We start from the raw sequence: 22,780 nt of genomic DNA, 5'->3' as shown, positions 1-22,780 counted from the left end.
TCTTACACTTTAAATCATCTCCAAATTATTTAGAATACCCAATACAATGTAAGTGCTATATACATTATTGCTATCCTATAGTTTATTTGTATTATTTTAAATTGTTGTACTGTTATTTTTTGTTGTTTTGTTCCCTGGCTCAAACCATCTTCCCACCTCAGCCTCCCAAGTAACTGGGACTACAGGTGTGTGCTACCACACATGGCGTAGGTGGGGTCTCACTGTGTGGCCGGGCTGGTCTTGAACTCTTGTGTTCAAGCAGTCCTGCTGCCTTTGCCTCCCAAAGTCCTGGGATCCAAATATTTTTGATCAGTGCTTGAATCTGTGGACGTGGAACCAGTGGAGACGGAGGGCCAACTGTATACAACTTAATATGTTGTCCCTGGAGGTGTTTAAGCAGAGATTGAATGGATCTGGCAGCAGATAAGAATTGGGCTACATGTTCTCAACAGACATTTCCCACTCTGAAGTCCTCTGATGCAATGACCCTGGGTCAATTCCCGGAGCCTGGATTTGTTTGTTTCATAAATCCTCAGGAAAAAAAAAAGTCTGTTTTCCTACTCCTTTCCTCCTCAAGAGCCAGAAAGAAAAAAAAGTCTAATGAATTTACCGTTAAGTTTTCTGGTTCAGCTCCAATTAACTGAAGTTTACTAACAATCAGGGCTACCTTCTCTCAAAAGGACACAATGGTCCAAACAGAAAGTCCGGGCACAAGTGTTTCTAGACTTAAAAAGAACCACTCCTTTCCCAGCTAGTAGAAGGTTCAGAAACCTTTCCTGATTAATATGTGACATAGCCTCTTCTAAACTAGTTACTGGCATCAACTTATTTAAAAAAAAAAAAAAAGGAAGGCAATAGAAACCACTGGCCTTCACTCCTGACAGTCCATGAGCCAATGTAAGAATAAATGGCAATGCAGTCACGGCAATTTCCTCATTTTGTGTGTGACCTCTACCCATTATCAACACTGACAAATTATGGAAGGCAACTGCACACATACATCACACACAAAGTAGCTCTTCCAGATACACACATCATCAATAACAATTACATTTACACAGGGCTTTGCAAAATTAGGATGTGATCAGTAATTTATTTTCCTTCAGTAGTTAGGAAAACAGTGGCATCCGTCCAGAATTTTTGCAGGCAATCACAGGGTGTCTCAAGAAAATGACACAATTTGCAAATATCCAGATGGTAATTGGGCCTTCCAGTGACTGGTTTACACAGAAGGCTGGTGGTTAATATAGATAAGCAAAATGACTAACAGAACTAACGGTGTCACCTCTACAGAGCTGAGCATGCAGAAATCAGCCAAAGAACAGCTCCTTGGTCTTGAGAGAAACAAAACGAAAATTACTGAAACCCTCTCAAATGGGGGCTTGCAAATCCCACTCCTGTGGATTACAGCTATTCTATGAAGTGGGCTGCCAGAAGCATTGACTAACGGTGAGGTTTCCTACCCAGGCACTTAGGAAAAAAATGGACCTTTGAGCATCAGGCAATTTGCTGGGGCAGGCAGGTTTCATCCTTCATGTGTTATGTGGTGAGAAGACCAATGATTTAGTCACTTAGAGGCAATGTGATGTGGTTAGGAAAGTACAGACTTCAGGGTCAACCTGGTTTTTAGTCTCATCTCCTTGACCTAGTAGCAAAGCCATCCTCGGAAAGCCACTACCCTGTTCTGAGCCCCAGTTTCTTCTTCTACAAAAGGGAGCATTAATACCAACCTCATAGGATTATTACGATGATTAAAACAAAGGACTTTCAGTAAAGCCCCTAATGCACTGCTGTGTGTAAAACAGCATTCAGGAAATTAGGCTGGTGATCATGATGTTTCTTTTTCCTTTTTTTTTTTTTTTTCCCCCCGATGGTGTCGTGCTCTGTCACCCAGGCTAGAGTGCAGTGGGGTGACCTTGGCTCACTGCAACCTCCACCTCCTGGGTTCAAGTGATTCTCCTGCTTCAGCCTCCCGAGTAGCTGGGATTACAGGCACCCAGCTAATTTTTGTATTTTTAGTAGAGATGGGGTTTCACCATCTTGGCCAGGCTAGTCTCGAACTCCTGACTTCATGATCTACCCACCTTGGCCTCCCAAAGTATTGGGATAACAGGCATGAGCCACTGCACCCAGTTGATCATGATGTTTCCTTTTTCTTTTCTTTTTTTTTGTTTTTTGAGACAGAGTCTTACTCTGTCACCCAGGGTGGAGTGCAATGGCACAAACTCAGCTCACTGCAACCTCCGCCTCCCAGGTTCAAGCAATTCTCCTGCCTCAGACTCCTGAGTAGCAGGGACTACAGGTGTGTGCCACCATGCCTGGCTAATTTGTTTTTTTGTATTTTTAGTAGAGACGGGTTTTCACCATGTTAGCCAGGATGGCCTTGATCTCCTAAACTTGTGATCTGCCCACCTTGGCCTCCCAAAGTGCTGGGATTATAGGTGTGAGCCACCATGCCTGGCCGCCAATTATCATGTTTATTAAAATCATTTTAATAATCTTTTTTGAGATGCAAAGATCTTAATGATAATGACATTTTTTGAGCACTTACTACATGCTAGGCTCTATGGTTTAGGACTGCATATGAATTACCTCATTTGATCATTACTATGGTCCAAGGAGTTAGAGCTCTTATCTGCATTTTACCATTGAGAAAACAGGTTTGGACAGGCACAGTAGCTTGTCCAAGGTCGCATCACTAGCAGGTGATAGAGACAGCATTGAGACTCAGTCTTAATCTAGTCAATGCCCTCGAACAGCATTAAATGTACACATGTAAAGTCAACATATTTTCCTCTACTCTTGCTAGTTCATGTGCATCCTTAAGGACCAAGATCCCCAAGATAATCTTCCAATTGAATTACTTCAGAATGATGGCTCAATGGCCAAAGCCAGATCCTACAGCAAGTGATGGCCTTCTTCTGGGTAGCTCTGTGTGGCTTCCCACCCAGGAAGATCTCTGAGGTCATAGTATTCCTGGAGTCTATTTAGTCATCTGAAAAAATTATAGGATTCTAACTGCAATAACTCTTTATGACTGGTTTCGTGGGGTTGTTCAGGTATATTATCAGTTCAATACAATATGATACAGATTCCAAGAAATGTATAAATTACTAGAAACCAGTATCCCTTTAGCTTTCCAGCTGGTATTCAAGGAGTACAGCCCCAGGTGCATACAATTTTCAAATGCACATGTTGACTGATAGAGACATAAGTCACGGCAGGAGCATAGGGTTCACCTTGCCTTTTAGAATTGAACCTTAAAGGGTACCTTCTCAGTTATGTAAGGTGCTCAAGGTTATACTTAAAAGATAGTATTTTAAAATATTTTGCATGTCTGTTAAGTTTTGTATTACCACCCCACCTTTTTTCCCACAGAAGTAAACACCCTTAGACGCTACAAGGAACGCTGATATTAAATGCTGGACTGAACCTATCAGGAAATTTGGCATTGGATCTTGGCATTACTGATTTTCTTTGCAGCTTTCTACAAATCACCTCCCCTCAGTGTCCTTATTCATCAAGTGTAGAGAACAGTACAAGCTTTATGTTAACCTTACAACATGTTTGGGGTGTCAAGTGAGACACTAGACATGGTAGACTTAGAAAAGCAGCAGAGCTCTGTCATTTCTAGGTGCATGTCATTATTCTCAGGACCATGCAAGGTTACTGGCCAAGTCAAAATCAGAACCTCTACTTTGGAGACCCAGGTTAGTATTCAACTATTCATGAGATAGGCCTATAGTCTATGGTGCTACGATTTTTTAAAACTGCTGAGAGTCAAAAACAATGGCTACAAATACCATTGACTAAATCAGGCCTCATTCTAACCAATATCTAAGATGGTAAATTTTCAAACCAAAAGTAAGTTGTCCACCAAGTTGTCAGATATATTCTTAAGTAACAGAAATACTGGACCTAAAACTTTTTTTTTTTTTTTTTTTTTATACAAACACTTTGCAACCCAGTCTAAAACAGCATAAGAGAAAGTCTCCCTCCTGTATGCCACTGCTCCAAATTTCCTAATTTGTTTTTTGAGACGGAGTTTCACTCTTGTTGCCCAGGTTGGAGTGCAATAGCGCAATCTCGGCTCACCACAACCTCTGCCTCCCAGGTTCAAGTGATTCTCCTGCTCCAGTCTACCGAGTGAGTAGCTGAGGTTACAGGCATGGAGAAACGGGGTTTCTCCATGTTGGTCAGGCTGGTCTCGAACTCCTGACCTCAGGTGATCCACAGTCCCCCTCCCCCGCCCCCGCTTGGCCTCCCAAAGTGCTGGGATTACAGGTATGAGCCACCGCACTCGACTGGACCCAAAACTCTTAAAAGCTTCTCACAAGGCTCTAGCTTCCTTAGCCAATGCATCCACCTTACCTGGGCTTGCTTCTTTTTACCTCTTTTATTTATTTTTTAAAGCCTTATGGGAAAATAGTGATTTTTAACTTACAATCAGGATAATTCATTAGAGCTAGCAGTTTCTCTTTCAATGATTTGATCAAGTGTTTAGAGCACCTATATAGACCAGTCCCTCCTGGCAGGGGAAGTGAGTGACTTCCCCTGGTGTAAAAATTGCCTGCTAATTAAAAACCAATAAATGCAAAAACAGAGATAAACTGAGCAAAGCTGCATCAAAGATCAGAAGAAATAAACTTAATGCCCATATCATACTACATTTTTCTGTGAAAGTCTACAGCTATGAACTAAGCTCCTTAGACTTCACAATTAGTGATTATAGCCAGCAGGATCTTGCTGATTATGGGTATTAAAATTAAACATTTGCAGGTCAACTCACACTCCCATGTCATAAGAAACAGCAGATTAAGAGGCAGTATTATACTAACAGACATGCAATATTATAACCCCTGTAGAATATTTTCAAAAGCTTAAAATAGATCATTAAAAAAAATAAAAATACATTTTAAAAACATCATCTTTTTTTGCTTTCACTGGAAATAAAAAATTACAAAGCACTTAAGTCTTGAGTAGAAATTTTGTTTGCTTTTAAGAGAATGCGTATTTTTGCATATTTTTTTAAACTCAGTGTATGTTATCAAATGCACATCAATGCTACTTGCCTGCTCCCCAGGACCCTTTTCCTGAGTGGCCTTCCCCAGAATACTTGCTGCAAGGATACGAGTGAATGCTAGAAGGCACTTGTCAGTGCCATGCTATGTGCACTGTCCCACCCATGGCAAATTTGGAAGGAACAATTACTATACACGGCCATTAAACGTTTAAAGGCACAGGTGCTCTGTTGCAACAGCCTTTGAAGGTCAACAAGTTCTGTTTTCCTAGAAAGGCCTCTGGATAGATCCATTTTTCTTTTTATTATAACCACATTATTTCTACAAAGAAAACGATTACTGTTAAAAAAAAAACAAAACCTTTCAGATGAATTAACAGTCAATGGCTAGTTTGTAAACAATTATATAATCATGTTTTTCAAAAGGCTGACAAGTGAATGCTATTTTTTAAACATTTACGAATACTGATGACACCTACTGGTGGAAAATATATTTTAGTTAACTGCTTATGGAGAAGTTAGGGCTACAAGGGCTGGTTGCTTTTTGCTCTGATAATGACGCCAGAAAACTACCCGCTACACTCACTTAGGTTTCTTTTTCCAGCAATTTCCATCATCAGGAAGTGATACGCTGATCAATAAAGCTAAAGGACGTCTCTGCCTCAAAGTGTATAAAGCATACTTATACTCTGATTTAAACAGTAAAAAACAAACAAAAACCCCAATGGTGATCCCTGAAAAATATTTACCATTTCCAAAACTATTCCTCTCCTGCCTTACTTCCCACACCAGGACATCCCCATACAAGGAAAATAAGTCATATTTTATAGTCTAGATCCAGATACCAATGAAGAAAATTAATATTTGACATATGTTTCATCATATTTGTGATATATAGACATATCTATATTCTACATATAAGAATAAAATAAAATTAGCAGGCAATTTTTACACCTAGGGGTTTAGCTAAACTACTCAAAAACACAGGACTAAGTGACAGTAGGAAGGAACTGGTTAGAGTCCTCAGCTATCCTCACTATTTTTTTCTTTTTTCTTTCTTTTTTTTTTTTTTTTTTTGTTTCTGGAGACAGAGTTTCATTTTTGTTGCCCAGGCTGGAGGGCAATGATGCTAGTGCAATGGTGCAATCTTGGCTCACTGCAACCTCCGCCTCCCGGGTTCAAGTGATTCTCCTGCCTCAGCCTCCCGAGTAGCTGGGATTACAGGCACCTACCACCACACCCAGCTTATTTTTGTATTTTTAATAAAGATGTGGTTTCACCATGTTGGACAGGCTGGTTTCGAACTCCTGACCTCATGTGATCTGCCCGCCTTGGCCTCCCAAAGTGCTGGGATTACAGGCGTGAGCCACCATGCCTGGACCTCACTATTCTTTTCTTTGGCCCACTTCAATTAATTAATTACATTGTTATGTCTCTCTTCCTTACAAAAGGAGTTTGTGTGGGCACCAGTTAGCCTGCTCCTATGTTCGTTAAATTAGGAAGTTCCCACTGAAAAAATATTATATCCATTCCAGGCCTGACCAACCTGAATTCTCTGCAGGCACCGTCCGATCAAAACTAAGACTCCAAATGCCACTAGGACCATCACACTTTCACAGCTGCTGGCAACAAAAACTCTTTGTGAAATATTCAACTCAGCCGGGATGTGGGGTTGGGTTTGGGTGATGGGGAAGAAGTTAGTTTGTGCTCAGCTTACAGAAAGCTGAATACAACCAGAGACTGGAGTCCTGTCAGTTTGGAGCAGCTCTTGCTAGAGCCAATGAATCTTTGATGGTGTGCTCTGGAATATACATGATTCAGTGAGCCAAGTGCATACAGCTGAGCAGACTCAAGGACGGCAAGTGGGTGGAACCTCAAGAATGCTGTGACAAGGCCGGATGCACACCTGCCTTCAGCCTTTCCCCAGTGGCGGTGGTGATGTGTGCAGAGGGAGGTGTGGGAGAGTGGAAAGCTCCCAGAGACACGCATGAGCGGCAATGACCAGCTGGGTCCTGTGGGTTCCACTGCAGCTTGATCACAGCAAAGCTGTGATCTAGTGAAAGCGACTGTATTCCCTAAGACCCTCAAAAAGAGGAATGCTTTTTCCTCCAGCTGAACCCAACCTTTAAGACCAGTGAGCTATGGGCCAGAGAAATAACATGCAAGAGGAAAAGTCAGACTAAACATAAGCGGGGAGCACTCCTTCACATCGCTTGCAAGGCACAGGAAAGTTCCCAGAAAGAGAAATGTTTCCAATGTTCCCAGGCAGCTTTCCATTGCCCTGAGAAGTTTAATTCATTTTCAAGATCCATGTGGGAGACATCCAATTTACTCATTTAGCCCCAGTCCCCCAGCTGAATGACCTTCAATGGCCACAGGTGACAGGCAGAGGTGCTGTGTCTTGTCTTCACTGCCAAAAGGTTTCAAGGCAAAATCTGACAGGAGAGAGAGGGCTGGAAGGGTCCCCAGGAACTTCCCTGTGCTCTCCCAAACCAGGCAAGAAGAAACTCTAAAGGGTCCCTCTTCCCTGACATCGCGGCTTGCTGACAGTAGGAGAAAGTCTCTCTGTGGGTCTAGACAGAAGATGGACAGTCTGAGAGCCTTGCAAAGGCAAGCAGGCAGCTGCTCCCAGACCGGCAGGAAGAGGGACAGGGAGAGAGGAGGCATCTCGTGCTCGGTCCACAGAGAAAGAGCGAGAGAAAAGGAGACAGGGTGAGATAGATGGCGACGGGGAGACACAAAGAAGAGTGTGTGAGAGATGGAGCGAGAGAAAGTGGCACACACGGAGAGTGAGGGATGGAAACAGAGAGACAGTGACACCGGGCGGGCGCCGAGAGAGTGGGAGGCGGAGGGAGACGAGACAGACAGATGGCCCCTAGGGGACCAGGTGCAGGGCGCGGCCCTACCTCGGCGTCCTTGGCCAGACTGCTGGCCGGGGGTAGCTCCAGGCTGCAGTTCGCCCTCTTGACCGTGAGGTAGAAGGGGTAGTCCTTGGCCACCATGGCGGCTGCCGGGCCTGCCCTTTGGGATGTCACCGCTGATCCTAGGCGACCACAAAACTCCCAGGCGAAAGGGGGCCCCAGCTCCACGATGCCGGGCAGCGGCTGCGACTAGGAGGCCGACAGCCGGCTTGTAGCCGGGCGGGACGCGACTGGGCGGTGGAGCCGAGTGGGCGGGGCCGCGCCAGCCACGCCTTGGTGGGTGGGGAGGGGGCGGGCCGCCAACTCGTCACCGCCCCGCGCTGCGGGGAGGGCCCACGTGCAGCCTCGCGGACACCTCCTGGGGCGGCGAGGGGCGTGGGGCAGTCCCACGGGTGGAGAGGGACCTCTCTCTCCAGCGGGCACTCGACCCCGGGCCCCGCTGTGGCGCGTGGGCCGCGATTGCTGGGCAGCCGACCCCGTGATAGCTCCTTGCGGGCTCTCGGGCACTCTCCGGGTGAAGGAGGCTGCGGGTAGAAAGGAGGCTGTAGTGATACCCGGCGACTGGAAGGAGCCTGGAGGGAAAAGCCAGCGGTTTTTGTTTGTTTGTTTTAAGACGAGGTTTCACCATGTTGGTCAGGCTGGTCTTGAACTCCCAACCTCAGGTGATCCGCCCGCCTTGGCCTCCAAAGTGCTTGGAAAGCCAGCGTTTTAAAAGCCCACACTAGAAAGGGGTGGTATTCTTTCTTGCCCTCTTCCCAGGCCACTGCACTCTGTTTTTTTAATGAATGTCACTGGAGTATAACCTACAAATGGCAAAATGCACCCATTTTAAGAGTACCCTTCGCTGAGTTCTGACAAATATAAACACCCGTATAACCACCTCACCAGTTACTATACAAAACATTTCCACCACCCCCGGAAAGTTACCTCCAGACCTTTCCCTTTGCACCCACTTTTAAATATGACTAGGAAGTTCAGGGGCTGCCTGACACTTGAAGGCAATCTGACAGGGTGTCCTTCAAGTATAAAGCTGTGCATGGATAACCCAGCATTACCACACCTTTCTGGATCCTTTCTGGAGAAACAATGACATTGTAAATCCTCAAGAAGGAGACTGATTATAAGATTGTTTGCAGCAGCCCTGTCTGGGGCAGTAAAAAATAATAATTGGAAACAATGGTAATATATCCATCAATAGGGAGGGCTTAAATAAACTTGCCTCACTGTGTAATACCACTTAGCAGCAGTGACAAAGGAGATGGGTCTATGGGTGTGTCGTGGAAACAGCTCCAATGTATTAGATTCAGTTTAAAAATAATTGCAGACTAAGCACAATACAATACCATTTGTGTTTAAAAAAACACATTTACAAAAGAATACCATATATTTTCTATAGAGATATATTTGTGGGTAAATAACATTGAACACTATCTAGAAGAATCCACAGCAAACTTCTACCATTTTCCTTGCGGCTAAAGGGAGGCCCTTGAGATGAAAGATAGTGAACAAAAGGAACTTACGCTCATGTTTTTAACTTTTTTATAAGAAAAATGCAGCCTGGGCAACAGTGAAACCCTGTCTCTAAAAAAATATATATATACAAAATATTAGCCAGGTGTGGTGGTGCATGCCTGTAATACCAACTACTCCAGAGGCTGAGGTGGGAGGATCACTTAAGCCAGGGAGGCAGAAGCTGCAGTGAGCCAAGATCATACCATTGCACTCCAGCCTGGGTGACAGTGAGACCCTGTCTCAAAAAAAAAAAAAAGAGAAAAAAAAGAAAAATTGATTAAGTACAGTGGCTCACACCTATAATCCCAACACTTTGGAAGGCCAGGCAGCAGGGTGGCTTCAGGGCAGCAGTTCAAGACCAGCCTAGGCAACATAGCAAGACCCCGCCTCTATAAAAAATCTAGAAATTAGCCGGGCATGGTAGTGCATGCGTGTAGTCCCAGCTAATCTCAAGGCTGAGGTGAGTGGATTGCCTAAGCCCAAAAGTTCAAGGCTGCAGTGAGCTATGATTGCGCCACTGTACTCTAGCCTCATGAGAGAATGAGACCCTGTCTCAAGAGAAAAAAAGGAAAATATATTGATTCAAGGAACTACTTGGGAAATTATAGTTTTTTAAAATATTAAAATTATCATCTTTTTCTTTATTTTTCTTTTATTTATTTATTTTTGTTTGAGATAAGGTCTTGCTTTGTTCAGGCTGGAGTGTAGTGGCATTCTCAGCTCACTGCAACCTCCTCCTGGGCTCAAGCAATCTTTGCCACCTCAGCCTCCCAAGTAGCTGGGACTACAGGCCTGCACCAGTGTGCCCGGCTAATTTTTGTATTTTTGTAGAGACAGGGTTTCGCCATGTTGCCCAGGTGGATCTCTAACCCCTGAGCTCAAGCAATACACCTGCCTCGACCTCCTAAAGTGCTGGAATTTCAGGACTGAGCCACCAGACCAAGCCTGAAAATTATCATTTCTCAAAAGTTATTTTGTAGGCTGTACTGTTGAATCTTTTTTCTCCTCATGTGAAAAGTCGTGACTACATCAGGTAGTGATCTACAGAGACATTGTCTTTTTTTTTACTTCTTGGGGATGCATGGGGTAGTAGGAATGGTGATATCTAGTCTCTGTTACAGTGTTCTTTGCTTCTACCTGAGGTCAGAACTCAGCACTTCCTACTTTTCAGGCAGGAAACCTCATGATACATGGCTCTTCATCCCAGGTATCAAGTCCACACCCTGGCATTAAATCCACCTACTTTCCTACCCAGATAGTGCAGACAAACTACCTTTGGAAGCAAGAAGAATCAGGCCCTGTGTAGCCCGTCTGTTATCACTACACATGTAAATGGTGCTCCTGAATGAGTGGAGTTTCCAACTAAAATTGGAAGAGAGCTCCTGAGTTTTTCCCTCGATATACGACCTGAAGCAATGGGAAGAAAACTGCCTAAGAAGAGGCATGGGGTGGGAAAGAGCACCTCAGAACCACTGATTTTTCCTATTTGTACTCCTGAAAACAACTTTATCCTTTTAGCCTGAGCTGCACTGATGGGGAGCTCACACAAGTGCCCCAAAAGCTTAGCCAAGCTTGGTGGGGGTGTGAGGGGAACCTCATCTCCAAATAGCCCCTGATTAACTACGTAACCAAAGGCAGGGCCAGAGGCAGTGACATGCCTCACACAGGGCTTGCATGGCCAGCAAGAATCTGTGCCTAAGTACTCAAGCCACTTCTTATTCCCTTCTTCTGCCTGCTCTTCTGGCCCTCACAGTCTACTATCTCAACTAGAAGACGCTGGCCATCAAAGGCATTGGCTTTGACCCCCAGAAGAGCTTGCTGGGCCTTGTTCTCCAGTTGGAAAATGTACTTATAACACTTGGTGAAGAAAAGAGTCACGCTGGCAAAGTCTGATAGCTCTGGAACTGGGTTGCTCATCGCAGTATCGTCAGGGCCGAGCAGGGAGTCTGACATGCCCTAAGTCCGGTGTAACAGTAAACAAACCTTAAGAAATGTGTTTATTTATTGTTTTGAGACAGGGTCTTAATTTGTTGCCCAGGCTGGAGTGCATGGCACAATCTCAGCTCACTGAAGCCTCAATCTCCTGGGCTCAAGCAATCCTCCCACCCCAGCCCCACAAGTAGCCAGGACTACAGGTATGTGCCACCACGCCCAGCTAATTTTTGTATTTTCTGTAGAGATGGGGTTTCACGATGTTGCCCAGGCTGGTCTTGAATTCCTGAGCTCAAGTGATCCGCCCACATCGGCCTTTCTAAGTGCTAGGATTATAGGCATGAGCCACTGTGCCTGGCCTCTGAAGAAATGTTAAAGTGCAACTTAAGTTGAAGAACAATTATTGCAGAGCAATGAATAGTCATATTGATTGATGAGAAGGCTGCTGTATCCATCTTCTTTAAAGCATTTCTTTGCTCTCCTTAAAAGATATTGGAGCCATAAAAATCAGTAAATACACAGGGCTACACAACATATATATGGCAAACATATCTCTTTTCCACTATATGTGCTAGGCAAAGAGAGAGAGACAGAAGCACAGAGATTGCTAATGGCCTATAACAACTTCGATAGTGCTGTTAAAAAAAAAAAAAAAAAGCATAAATGACAAAAGGAAAGATGGGAATCTGGAATTCCCCTGGGTGGTCCGATTCTTCCAAACTTCTTATAGCATGAATGTCTCACCACCCAGAATAGGATTCTGGTGTTTAAAGACATATATTTTTGGTACAACAAAGCCTACAAACTCAAGCCAGCAATTCTGGGTACACACAAGCCACGTATGTGGTCCTTGAGGCATTTAACACATTTTCAGGAGTATTTTTGACCTCACGCAATTTCCACCCTGGTCCCTGACTTTAGCACCTTCCGCATATGTAATGTATTGCTCCACCACTGACAGATTTGGGTTTTATGCAATTTGCCTGGGACTCTATCCGGGGGTGTCCGTGATCAAATACTGTCAAAAAACAGACAGTCCTGCAGGAAGGCTTCCAAGCCCATCCCTGAGGTTCGTGTCACAGTTGAGGGAAGCTGGTCCAGCCCTGCAATGCCACTAAGCTAAGTGACCACAGGAGCCCAGCACTCCCCATTCTGCCTGTGTGTGTGTTTATGGGCTTAGGAACAACACTGCTCTAACAGGCAGCTTCACTCAAAGCAACAGCACAAAGTGTCTTTCAGAACTTGCCTTCAGCACAGCCTGTTATAATCCTATAAAATGCTTCACAGCCGGGCAGTGTTCCTCACCAGCCAGAAGCCTGGAGACTAAAATAAAGAGGGCTGTTCTGCATTTGCAGGAATGGTGCCAAGCACAGGGCCTGTGGTCTTGCCTGTGCTGAGCGGGGGTCATTTGGGCTGCTGGTGGAATGGTGGGCCTCAACACACAGGCCCACCACTGGTTATTAGCTCCTTTTAGACTTGTAGACAATCAGGTGTGGCTTGGAGACCATCTACCAACTCCTTAAATCTCAGTGCCATGACTGGGAGCAGAGCAGGCCCAGTGTGAGGCTAAAACCAGAAGCTAATGTGGCTGTGACAACCTTCTCAGCCAACAGGACAATGCTTTGTTCTATTAGCATTATATTTTAACATCAGGAATAGTGAGTTTTGTTTTTTTTTGTTGTTTTTTTTTTGAGACAGAGTCTTACTCTGTTGCCCAGGCTGGGGTGCAATGGTGCAATCTTGTTTGCTTCAACCTCCACCTCCTGGGCTCGATGAATTCTCATACCTCAGCCTCCTGAGTAACTGGGATTACAGGTGTACACCACCACACCCAGCTAATTTTGTTTTTTTTTTAGTAGAGACGGGGTTTCACCAAATTGGCCAGGCTGGTCTGGAACTCCTGACCTCAGGTAATCTGTCCGCTTTGGCCTCCCAAAGTGCTGGGATTACAGGCATGAGCCACTATGCCCAGCCTGAGTTTTTTTTTTTTCTTAAAGTCTTGTTCATCCATCCATTCACTCATTTATCAAATAATTAATGAATGCTTATTATAGTCAGGTGTTCAATTAGATACATTTCTCCCCTCCTCTTCTCCACCCATTCCTGAACTTCTATGCCAGGCAGATGTTTAATACACACTTGTATTAAACAAGGGAAAGGGTTGAAAAGCCTGAAGAAGTTCTGGCAGTGAATTCTGACAGATGAGGACCATGATTTACGGCTAGATATGTAAAAATGGCACAAATGAAGCACTGATCATCTCTAAACTGATACCAGTATTACTATTATCCCTTTGCCTAAGGAGCTATCCACTGACTCCAGTCTAGATTTATCAAAAACATCCCTTGGCCAGGCATGGTGGCTCATGTCTGTAATCCCAGCACTTTGGGAGGCCAAGGCGGGTGGATCACCTTAAGTCAGGAGTTCAAGACCAGCCTGACCAACATGGTGAAATTCCGTCTCTACTAAAAATACAAAATTAGCCGGGCCTTGTGGCAGATGCGTGTAGTCCCAGCTACTTGGGAGGCTGAGGAAGGAGAATTACTTGCACCTGGGAACAGTGTGCTAAGATTGTGCCACTGCACTCCATCCAGCTTGGAGAACAAAGGTAGACTCTTTGTTGAATCAAATCTTCCTTGATGCCCAAACCTGAACCTTAGCTGAAAAACAAAACCCATAAAACACAAGAAAGACAAAAGAATAAAGAGGAATACAGGGGTAAGGGAGTGAGGGAACAGAAAATTATCTTAACCTGCTTCAGGTACGCAAATATTCTTTAAAACACCAGTGAAAATTAAAGTTTCAATGATATAAGAAAGAAGAAACCAGGGAAGGGAAATTTTTTCAAGTCTTATTCTTTCCCGGGACAACCTTTGCTACCATATTTGTTTTGGGGGGCAGAAATGCAAACTCAGTGATTAAATAAAAACCCTAAAGTGTTTACTATTTTGATATATGGTGTTTCTGACTGCACAGTTTATGTAAATAAAACCCTGTCTCACTCAAGATTTTTTTTTTTTTTAGACAAGATTTTTGCTCGTTACCCAGGCTGGAGTGCAATGGCATGATCTTGGCTCACCGCAACCTACGCCTCCTGGGTTCAAGCAATTCTCCTGTCTTAGCCTCCCGAGTAGCTGGGATTACAGGCATGCGCCACCATGCCCAGCTAATTTTTGTATTTTTAGTAGAGACGGGGTTTCACCGTGTTGACCAGGATGGTCTCGATCTCTTGAGCTCATGATACACCTGCCTCCGCCTCCCAAAGTGCTGGGATTATAGGCGTGAGCCACCGCGCCCAACCTTACTCAAGATTTTGTAGTAAGAATGGTGAACTTCTCCAATTTGAACTTATAACTAACAGCAGGCTTGTTCAGCCCACAGAATTAATAAAACATTTTCTGTGTACTACTAGAGCATCTTTGAACTTTATGAAGAGTCTGCCTTTGTTTGAGAGTATTTCATATTTAGGGGTTAAGAATTCAATAAGTATATTTAATTTTTAAAACGTTTTTATTTTATTTTTCTTCATGACAGAATCTGTCTTTTGCTCAGGCTGGAGTGCAGTGGCGTGATCTCTGTTCACTGCAACCTCCACCTCTCAGGTTCAAGTGATTCTCCTGCCTCAGTCTCCCGAATAGCTGGGATTACAGATGTGCACCACTATGTCTGGCTAATTTTTGTATTTTTAGTAAAGACTGGGTTTCACCATGTGAGCCAGGCTGGTCTCGAAATCCTAGCCTCATGTGATCCACCCGCCTTGGCCTGCCAAAGGGATTAGAGGCATGAGCCACTGTGCCTGGCCACATATTTATTTATTTATTCCCCTCAGACTACAGTTAAGGTATTCATTTATGTGGGTTTCTTATACTAACCATTATTCAGAGGAATTAGAACCTAAAATGTGTAAATTCCAGCTTTGGATAGTAGTGGTGTTTTCTCTTCCATCAACTACAAACTCAGTAATCAAAGTACCGTATTTCATCAAACCTAAGACTGCACTATAAGCTATTACTTTATGTACTCTCTAGAAAGAAAAGTAGACTGGGTGTGATGGCTTACCCCTATAATCCCAGCACTTTGGGAATCTGAGGCAGGCAGATTAATTGAGCCCAGGAGTTCAAGACCAGCCTGTGCAACATGCCAAAAGCCTGTCTCTACAAAAAAATAGGAAAAGTAGCTGGCATGGTGGCACGCATCTGTAGTCCCCGCTACTTGAGGGAGGCTTGAGTCCAGGAAGCAGAGGTTGTAGTGAGCTGAGATTGTGCCACTGCACTCTAGCCTGGGCAACAGAGAGAGAGAGACTCAGTCTCAAAAACAAAAAAAGAAAAGAAAAATATTGTCGATTAAATTATATGATCAATTGTAAGACCCTTGTCAATTCCAGAGAAGTTAACATGTGGAGGGAAATGTATGTAATAGTGAAATATGGCAGTATTCATATCATCTGGACTGAATTTGAAAACCTATACATTTATAGAAAAATGACTTCTGAGGAGTCAGGGACACTTCCAGAGACCACCTGCTGTGAAACTAAGAAACTTATCAAATCCATATACATCCCTGAGCCCCGCTTTGGTCCAATGAATTGGAATCTTTGGCAGCAGACCCAGAAATCTGTAAAACACCCTCAAAGAGCACTGTTTGAGTAATATACATAGTGTTATGAATCAGAATGATCAGCAAGCTCAATAATGAACCCCCAGCCACAGGCTAGAAATGTTCTGATCACAAATCAGTCCTGAGGTTCCCAGGGTGTAATTAGCTCAATGGTTGTAGCATCGAAACCCAGAATGGGCATAGGGAGCCTCTTAACTTGTTCATCTAAACAAACGTGCACTGAGGAACTATTGTGTGCTGCAGCATGCTATATACAGATGGGTGCCTCAAGGATACGATGAAAAATTAACAAATCTATACTCTGAGTAAACTACCAAGTAAACCACCCACTCCGAGATGTGTTTTGGCTCTTGGGACGTGATTTACAATCCGGTATCCGAGGTTCTAACTTAAAACATGCTCATCTTCATAGCCAGAGGGCATGACAGCATTTACATTTTTAAAAAATTAGCTGTAGAACAGAGAATGGGAGGAGGGCACTTGGCTTGAGATGTTTACTTGAAAAAAGACCTGGGGCTGGGGCTGGGGCAGGTGGTGGGGGTGGGGGAGTGGGTAGAAGACCTTAATTACAGAACAAGTTCAACTAGTAAAAACAGGTTTGGGGACTCCTGGCAAATATGTGTCTCATCCGGTGGGGGTGAAAATTGGCTGGCATGTGCTAGAAGCAGCCTTTTAGCTTAAAGTGTTCTGTGTGCTGTGGATATGAGATGCACTTCACAGAGGGGCCAGTGTGTGTGGGGTAACTCAATGCTTTGGTTAAGTGGGAGCTGAATTAAGGCAGTTTCTGCTTTACTGGAATTTTTTTCCATCTCACAGCCAAAACCAAGCTCAGCAAACACAGTTCTCATGTGCCCACAATTCTGATTAAACCAAAAGCCTTGGCAATAGAGGGCTGAACAGAAGCACTTAGTCACTAGTTTCCCAGGTTTTATCGCTGCACTGTCATTTGGTTCTTCAACTCTAGCATTAGTAAGTACAATCACCTGATGGCTGTGCCTAGCTAATTCCTCTTATTCAAGGTTGACTGTGACCCCCAGGCTACGGTAATCCTTGCTTTGTGTCCCCAAGGTGCCAAGTGCCTCATCTTCCCCAATAGTCAGCCTGTTCCTACTGAATGGTTTTATGCCTGTCTTCGCTGCCTGACTGCAAGCTACAAAGGGGCCTGATCTATCTCGCTCATCACAGTAGCCTCAGCTCCTCCTATTATGCTGGCACATAGCAGATGCTCGGCCCATATTTGTTGAAACGAAAATTAAATTGAAATGGGGCTAATCAAAGAACATGTCATGGAGGAAGAAAATCCAGAGATTTTTGCAAGGAGGAACATGGCATATTTAAAACTTCCGAGATGGGACCAAAAGATCATATGCAGAATACTATAGTGGGCTATAGTTTGAAATTTTGAAAGGTAATTCAAATAGGCCCATAATGTTTAGCTTCTCGAAGAGTCCAAACCACTTTGAGAAACAGCTCCTACAGTGTTAGACTGTGGGAGCCTCTCAGATATGATAGAGCTTTCAGTTCCTTTCAGCTGTTTACATACTAATTTCTGAACAAGGTGGACGTGCCAGGGAGGTTGAAACTAGTGACAAAGGGACATCAAATAGCTTATTTTCAAAGACACCCTGCAATATGCTCATCTGCCCTTTTCCTTCCCTTTAAAGGTGATTTCTTCCATTCCCTTCTCAAGGTTTTTGATTCCAGGTTAAACTCTACAAAAATGTTTTTTCCTTCTCAACTTGCCATGCTCACACCTAGTGCTATTTGTATCAAAAGCTTGTTTTCTTGAGATGGGCCCCAAGGAGCTGACTTTTAAGGGGAAGGGAAGATTTTGTCTGGTGTTTCTGCAAGATTAAACATGGGGCTCATCTGGAGTTCCAGGCTGATGAGAAATTATAGACTCAAGAACGTTTTATTCAAAGAAGCCCAAGGAAGAAGAAGGCAACTTCTCTGCTAACTGCTCCACCAAAGTGGGGTCATGCTCTCCCCTAATGGAGTCTTACAAAAGATATTTTGAGAGCGCATTCTGGTTTAGAGACAGTACATGGTGAACAAAGCTCATCTGTCATTGAGTGGGAGGAAGGGAGGGGAGAAGGTAAGAGAGAATTAAAATTGTAAAGCCAACATCACGTGGATTCCTCCTTGAACTTTAATAACCCAGTGCTGCCTGCAGGCTCAGAAAAAACAAATGCAATGGGTAGGTACGAGGATTGCTCTGGTGCCAGGAAAATGCAATAAGACATAACTTTTACAAGGTAGGCAATGAAAGAGTGCCCTGCAGGAACAAAACAGGCTTTTAACATCTCCAAAGTTGGCAGCCAGATGCCTGAAAACGTTGGCTTAGGGCATCCAAAATGCACAGCAGATAGAACCACTTTCTTTAAGATGAAGTCATCTTCCAGGGGAAACAATACTGTAGCTGGGAAGGCTGGGTTTTTATGATTCATGGGAGGAGGAGAATTTGATCTGTATTTTCTTTGCCACAGCCTACCCCATTTTAATGCATGTTAGAGGTTTTCCACATGTTAGGCAAATTTTCTAGAATGTTTTAAAAGGGAAAAACATTCTATAGACTGCCTCAGTTACTGAAAGAGTTCTCTTTCTCCCTAGCTGGGGAGGGATCCAATTCTGTTTCACTGTGTTATCAAAAAGACCTGAAACTACCGCTCTTCATTTGGATTCTGCTGTTATGAAATGCAGTTGGGGGTATCTTGTTACACTTTACCCCCAGAAGTGTTAAAGGAAGTGCCTGTCATCAAAATTCAAAAATAAATTTAAAAAAATGACGCTGGCAGAGCTCAAAAACTAAAGGGATCAGCATTTTGCTTCAGTTTCCTGTTCATAAAACTTTATAAAAACAACCCACCCATTTAAAAAAACCATAACAATAGCTCACTATTCTTTTCCTAAATGCTTGCCTCATGCCACTCTGAAATTAGGTGCCATCACATTTCCTGAGTTATGGACCCCAAACACCACATCCTTTTCCTCCCTCCCACACCCTAACCCCACCTGGCATCATTCCTGAATTTAGATGCTTCTCCAGTTTATGATCTCAGTAGAGAAATGCCAACATTCTCCCTCCTACCTGTTCTAAGAGGCCAAGCATCTGTACCAGCTGGAAGTAGGAATAATTGAGGCTTCCTTCCCTCAAATTAATTCTTACTTCCTAGAGAAACTTTTAATATGGAAGGTTAAATTACAAAGTGAAGAGTCAGTAAACTGAAAAAGAAATGATATTTCCCTCCCACTCTGGCTCTATGGCAAAATTTTCTTTGAGGAATACTCAACACTCTGTCCTTCCTGGAAGAACACAGAAATACAAGCTCCAGAACAGGCTTTTCCAACCCACGGTCCACAGGCTGCATGCAGCCCATGATGGCTTTGAATATGGCCCAACGCAAATTCATCTTTCTTAAAACATTATGAGATTCTTTTGTGATTTTTTTTTTTTTTTTTACCTCATCAGCTATTGTTAGTGTTAGTGGATTTTAAGTGTGTATTTTACAATTCTTCTTCTTCTACTGTGGCCCAGGGAAGCCAAAAGATTGGAGACCCCTGCATTAGAATGAGAAGCCTGGGCTCAAATGTCAAGTTTTTACTTGCCAACTATTTGACTTTGGACAATTTACTTAATGATGCCAAACATCAGTTTAAACATCTATAAAATGGGGACATTGAGAGTTTTGAGGCTTTAATGAGTTAAAAACACATGAATAATCCAATGAGATATTATGTATGGCAGATTTCTAGGCATACGATTAGCATGTAATCCATGCTGTTATTAACCTTTCTGGTAAATAAAGCATCTCCTTTTTTTTGGAAATGAATTAAGGAAAAAAGATGGAATTTGGAGAACTTTTCCAACACTCTTTGCTTCCAAAGAGATTAACTGATTGAACCCTTTAATTTCAAAAATTGATTTGATGTTGCACACATATAAAAGCAGCAGCACAGTGAAGAGTGAACTAACCTAACTTAGAAGACATGAACCAGGTGCAGTGGCTCACACCTGTAATCCCAACACTTTGGGAGGCCAAGCTGGGAGGATCACTGGAGCCCAGGAGTTTGAGACCAGCCTGTGCCACAAAGTAAGACCCCATCTCTACAAAAATAATAACAATAACAATGAGCCAGGCACAGTCGTATATACCTATGGTGCCAGCTACTCAGGAGGCTGAGGCTACTCAGGAGGCTGAGGCAAGGTGATTGCTTGAGCCAAAGAGTTTGAGGCTGCAGTGAGCTATGATCGCACCACCGCATTCCAGCCTGGGTAACACAGCGAGATCCCACATCTAAAAAAACTTAAAAAAAAAAAAAGAAAAAAAAGGAGAAGAAGACATGGTATACAATCTGGCCCTACCATTAAGTCTGTAGTCTTGGGTAAGTCAATTGATCTCTCTGAGGCATAGATTCTTGAACCGTAGAAGAAGATGATTTAAACATAAATGTGTCTGCCTCTTTCAGTCCATTAAACAGCAAAGACTGAAGTGTATATGGAGTATTATCTTCATTTTATGCTATTTAATTTCAGAAAAGCTTTCAAATAAAAATTCTTATCTCATGTTCTGATGAAAAGCACCCTGTCTAAAATTAGCATATTTGGTACAGGCAGCCCACATTTTGGGTTAGTTCAGCATGGTGATATTTTATAAGGGCTCATCAGAAAATTAAGCTCAATATACTCATTTGTCAGGAAATGTATATGTATATGGATTCCTTTAATATCAAGTGGCAAAGCAAGCAAGAGGTTGAAACAGAGGAAAGATCAACTGAGAGAAAAGAATTACTGAGGGAAAATGGAGACAGACTACAAATGGGATAGAACTGGCCTAAAATATACCACTGTCACTTAAAAATAGGTACTCAGTTACATAGTGCCTGTGTTATCTTTGCGACAGCATTTGGTTCCTACTCTGTCTTCTTCCTACAGGCCTGCTATGACTGTGAGAGCTATCTGTTCCTTAGTGGATCAAGTCTTGCTGCCTTGTGGATTCTGCCCAGTCACAGCCTTCCTTCCGCTCTTCAAGGGTGGGCTGCCTACATCCAAGTGAAGGCCACGTAGGGGGGATCAAGTGGCCTTGGGTTTTAGTCGCTGTTGACCCACAGACTCTGGCAGCTATGGACAAGTCATTTAGCTTTCCTGGATCTGTTTTGATCAAACAGAATGTACTGGATTAAAGTTTTTCGATACAAGTCTTGTGGAACATTAATCACTTACACTTTATACCCGGGAGGTTAGGGATGAAGGAGGAGCCAAAGACATTATGAGCTAACCCTTTGTCCTGGGACTCTGGCTGGGGGAAGAAGTGGAACACATTTGTTACCAAACAGAACTGGGTGACCCTCAGTTCCCTTCCATCTTAAAGATTCTGAAATTCTACTAAAAATTCTGAAATTCTCCTGAAAATTCTGAATTTTATGTGACAGGAGAGGACAAAGAAGAAGAGAGGGACTTCAGGTAGTCACGCAGGAGGTGGCAGGGTGGTCATCTCGAAGCCCCGTTTGTACAGCAACTACAGTGTACATACTTAGCTTCTTTGAGGTGCTTCTGGAGTGAGGGGGCTAGTGGAGATAATGGGAAAGGAAGCTAAATTCCTCCTCTTGAAATGACTAGTATTGCACACAGCAAGCACTCCACAGATGCTGATAGAATTGAATTCAAAGGAAAAAAGACCTAGATTAAACTGACAGAAGTTGCACTGCTGCTCAAGATGTATGAATATGTCAAAAATGCTAACAGTTTCTGCTTTTGTTCTCAGCCACCCACGTTGCCATAAGCCATTTTCAGTCGCAAGATCAATTCTTTTTCGTGAGAATGAGCACACCTCTTTCGGTAGGATAACCACAGGTAAACCTCCCCCTGCACCCCCTGCTGCCATCCCATGCGCTTGGAATATGAACAAAGGTGAAGCGTCTGGGAGTTAAAGAATTCTGCTTGTTTTCGTTCGTATCTTTGCCCAGGGTAGTGGCAAATATTGTTTCATGGGTTTCCAGCTTTGTTTTTGGAGCTCAAAGGATAAAGTGCTCCCACAAGAAAGAATAAGGAGAAAGGAAAGAAGGTAAGGAAAAAAACTACTTCATTCAAACAGCAGAATTCCTTTATTCCAAGGAAAGGTGACAGTATGCTACATCCTCTGTCTGAGCTGCCAAAGTCTCCATCTAGAGATACGGACAGCAACGATAACCTTAAAGAATTTTTTCGTACTTCTATTCTAAAAACAGGACTTAAAAGAAAACTAAAGTCTTCTGATTCCCAGCTGATGTTTTTACCATAAAACTAGGCTGCCTCATGAACAAATTCCCCAGGCCACAAAAAAGCTGGCTTGTAATAGGCACTCAATAAATATTTGTTGAATGAATTAAAGAACAGAAGAAAGGAAAAGGCACAGAAGGTATGTACCAAGGGCTGTCAACATAAGAGGACCAATTGGTTGACATTTCAAAAGCTTTGTGTATCTTTGAACTCAGGTCCAGAACAGTTCCACCCTCAACCTTCTCCATGTTTTAAAATACCACTCATTATTCAAATCTCAGACCAAGTTTTTCTTCTGAGAAGATTTCCCAGGTCAACCCAGCCCTGTGGAGCTAGTTTATTCTTTTGAGTTCTAACAATTCTTATTACTAAAAGTACAAAAATTAGCTGGGTATGGTGGCAGGTGCCCATAATCCCAGCTACTTAGGAGGCTGAGGCAGGAGAATCACTTGAATCCTGGAGGCAGAAGTTGCAGTGAGCCAAGATTACACCATTGCACTCCAGCCTGGGCAACAGGGCAAG

The 22,780-nt window shown here is 43.4% G+C and overlaps 1 protein-coding gene across 6 annotated transcripts in view; it reads right to left on the bottom strand.

Moving 5' to 3' along the window:
• ARHGEF3 (Rho guanine nucleotide exchange factor 3) overlaps positions 1 to 22,780 on the bottom strand; it is a 285,595-nt gene that overhangs the window by 70,522 nt on the left and 192,293 nt on the right. The window contains exon 1 of one of the 6 annotated variants that reach the window (XM_037738107.1): positions 7,927 to 8,189. The exons of 4 other annotated variants lie outside the window; for them this stretch is intronic. In XM_037738107.1, coding sequence (XP_037594035.1) covers positions 7,927 to 8,022 — 96 coding nt within the window. In that variant the 5' untranslated portion in view covers positions 8,023 to 8,189. Of the gene's footprint in view, positions 1 to 7,926; positions 8,190 to 22,780 lie in introns of those variants that run through there. One more of the 6 variants, XM_017527481.2, reaches the window with a different exon arrangement.

This window comes from Cebus imitator, unplaced genomic scaffold (assembly GCF_001604975.1).
Source record: "Cebus imitator isolate Cc_AM_T3 unplaced genomic scaffold, Cebus_imitator-1.0 Scaffold48, whole genome shotgun sequence".
NCBI classification, from domain to species: domain Eukaryota; kingdom Metazoa; phylum Chordata; class Mammalia; order Primates; family Cebidae; genus Cebus; species Cebus imitator.
This window is presented reverse-complemented; position numbering and strand designations above follow the sequence as displayed.